General features: G+C 33.7%; 1 protein-coding gene across 1 annotated transcript; it reads right to left on the bottom strand.

Moving 5' to 3' along the window:
- Positions 1–553: 553 nt before the first annotated feature.
- On the bottom strand, positions 554–1720 carry LOC111915097 (photosystem II reaction center W protein, chloroplastic). Its single transcript, XM_023910789.3, has 2 exons — positions 1518–1720; positions 554–1004 (listed from the first exon to the last, which is right to left on the bottom strand). Exons 1-2 carry the CDS (start codon positions 1609–1611, stop codon positions 682–684), a joined length of 417 nt encoding a protein of 138 aa, XP_023766557.1. The 5' UTR covers positions 1612–1720; the 3' UTR covers positions 554–681.
- Positions 1721–3032: the final 1312 nt, after the last annotated feature.

Consider the following 3032-nt stretch of genomic DNA (forward strand, 5'->3'; position numbering starts at 1 on the left):
TCCAACGGGAAAGGTGATGCTCTTTAAAGGAAAGACATGACTCCACTAAACCCTATTTTTATTATTAAACGATTATAAAAGAATTGTGCAAGAAAACACTTGGGGAAGAAAGTCAAACTACACAATAGAAAGTTAACAGATTAAACAGCTAAGCTAACATACATATGTTATTAAATTTTCATGAAGACAACTTTATAGTGGTGGGTTAGGATTCCAAACATTGTTATTTCTCACATAAATACATTTAACATTTTATTATAAAAATACTAGCAAAAATTTTCCGCTAATTAGAGAATACATCCAAATTCGCGACTCATTTGTGAGCATTATTCAATTAGGTAATGACATTACAATACACTATATAAAATATTTTTTCTTAAAAAAACACCGTTAACCTTTTTGAAACAATTTACGGTCTGGATTTTAAAGCATGGTTATCTTATGATTAAACGAAATATTTAACAAAATGTCTGAAATAAAATATTTTCTTCCAGAATATCTGCATAAAGAAAACGAAATTAAACTTTACAAGAAATATGTCAAGGTTCAAATCTACAAGGACAAAAGTGCAATTTTCATAAACACAAATACTCCACAATCAAAGTGTACAGAGAGGATACATGAATAATATTACACATAAGTCCATCACAATAGGCACATTGTCAATTTAGGGAAGAAAGTTTAAAGGGATAAACCAGACTCCTCATCCTCGTCAAGGCTACCGGTGTACACAAAGTAAAGTGTCCAAATCAAACCAAAGACGCCAAAAAGGATCCACCCGAGAAGGTTGTTGCTTAGACCAAAGGGTAGCCCAGTTCCTTCTGTGCTCATTCTTTCGTCTACTAGCGCCATGGCAGCTGGGCTCGACATGGTTGCAGCTACAGCTGCAGCCATCAATGATGATGCACCCAAACTCAATTTGTGTGGAACATCATTGGATGCGAGAGTTGGCTTTCCTTCCATGGAGCACCTCACTTTTCCCATCTTGCTCATTGATGGCAACCCTAATCGATATTAACAGCTTTTATTGGTCAGGTACTAAACTTGCAATTTACCCTAAACTACAAGGACAGCTTGTGTAGTTTACTCTATTTTCTATTTTCTTGTCCCAATAAGCATTTTTTTAATGTTCGACAAAAACTCGAATCTTTTCAAGGATTTTTAGATTATTAGGTGTCAAATTAATCGGATTTGAACAAAACAAGTAATATGTTACTATAACTCTATAAGCTACCAAGCTCAATGACAATTTTTCTGATAGTTCCATATCATCAACCAATTTGTTTCTTGGTATTTCACCTCCAATGTTAATACCTACATGTCTATCAATTTCATAATCACTTGTACACAAATAGCATCAGATCTAAAACATAACGAGAATCAGAAACTATGAGTGGTTAATCATTAATGATAGCTGATAAGATTCATCAATCTATCACTTATAAGACAATTAATTCACAATTAGCATTGGATTCTAATGGTGCTTGATGATAAAACTCACTGAATTTAGAACGTACCGAGAATGGGGGAACTGCGGGTAGTGATTGAAGGTTTTTGGAGAAGAGAGAATGAAGGTGAGGAGGTAGAAATGGAAGCGGAAATGGATGCCATCTTCGTATTCTTCTTCTTCTCTTGATTTGCAGGAACTTCAAGGTTCGGAAATGGAGACCTCAATTCAAAAATTGAGGGTTTCAGTTTGTGTTTTTATATAAAAGTATATATGATTTTTGATAGGTTTATTGAATTATATGCGATGCAACCACATAAAATGGATTACATGGATTGAACCTCATCTTTAGTGGACCACTAGTTTTGCTCCACGTGTAATGCCATCCTTACGGTTTACGCAAAATGTGAAATGCTTTGTATCTAATTCTCTATAGCGATACATGATACTGGGTGCAGGGATCGCAAAAAAGTTGTTAAAATTGTTAAGCCAGAATTGTTGAATTGAACTTTATTTTATTTTCACGAGAAAAGATATGTTCAGATGAGTTAAAAAGAATCATCTTCCGAATATAGTAGTAGATAATATTTTACGTGGCTAAATCATGTTGAATAACAATATAGACGTGGGAAATTGATTAATATAACCATTTTGTTGTGTTTATTTTGAAAAACAATAACCACTATAAAATCATAAAATTGTTTTTATAAAATATTCACCGTCTCCAAAATGAGCCATTCTATGAATCTATAGACCATTTTGGACCGTGTATCCAGCCCAGCCCATTGAAGATATTCTGGAATGACCATTCTAGACTAATCTATTTGTTCCGGATCTCAATGAGGTTTTTTTTTAAACGGCAAATCTATACTACTTCTTAATTCCAATCATGTACACTGCAGTAGTTGAATCCTCATCCTCAAAGAGGGAGAGCAACACTAGATATTGTTGGTCTACAAGCCCTATGGTTATAATATTGGGTTACGGATTTTATTCTAACACATTCCGGAAAAGTAACTACAAACTGATTCTGACACATTCTGAACACAACTACACAATACAAAGTTAGGAACCAAAGAATATATGGAACACGATCTTGATGATCTGATTGCACGTAAGTAGTTTACTCTTACACTTTTAATAGTTTGATTTTAAGAATTCTGTTTTTAGTAACTTAGTTCGGAACACGAAGAACAGGTTTGAAATGCACAGAACATTCATGACTTGTTGTAGATGTTTAAATTAGATTTAGGACCAACCCAAAAGTTGTTACTTATTTATAAATCGGAATTTGGTATACCTTAACAAAAAAAAACATTCTGGAACATCTTCGGAATGTCTAAAATGCGAGAAACTATTCCAGAATGCGAAGACCAGGTTTGGAATGTTCATCACATTTCGTTTCAGACCACGGTTTAAACTTATGGATTACCTTAAGATTAATTTATTTGTTTTTATTGCAGCATGACGAGCTTTTTGAAGCATCAATTACCCTATCTTGCAAAACCGTAATTGTTGTGAATATTCTTGCGGGGAAATTTGTGGCATTACAATAAACTTCAAAGAATACGCTAGACATGTAGAC

Source organism: Lactuca sativa, chromosome 5 (assembly GCF_002870075.4).
Source record: "Lactuca sativa cultivar Salinas chromosome 5, Lsat_Salinas_v11, whole genome shotgun sequence".
Classification (NCBI taxonomy): Eukaryota; Viridiplantae; Streptophyta; class Magnoliopsida; order Asterales; family Asteraceae; genus Lactuca; species Lactuca sativa.

Excerpts from the sequence above, each read along its gene's own strand:
- LOC111915097 (XM_023910789.3), bottom strand. The coding sequence starts at position 1,611 with ATGGCATCCATTTCCGCTTCCATTTCTACCTCCTCACCTTCATTCTCT. Across the intron at positions 1,005-1,517 it reads CCGCAGTTCCCCCATTCTCG|GGTTGCCATCAATGAGCAAG; the intron begins GTACGTTCTAAA and ends AATATCGATTAG.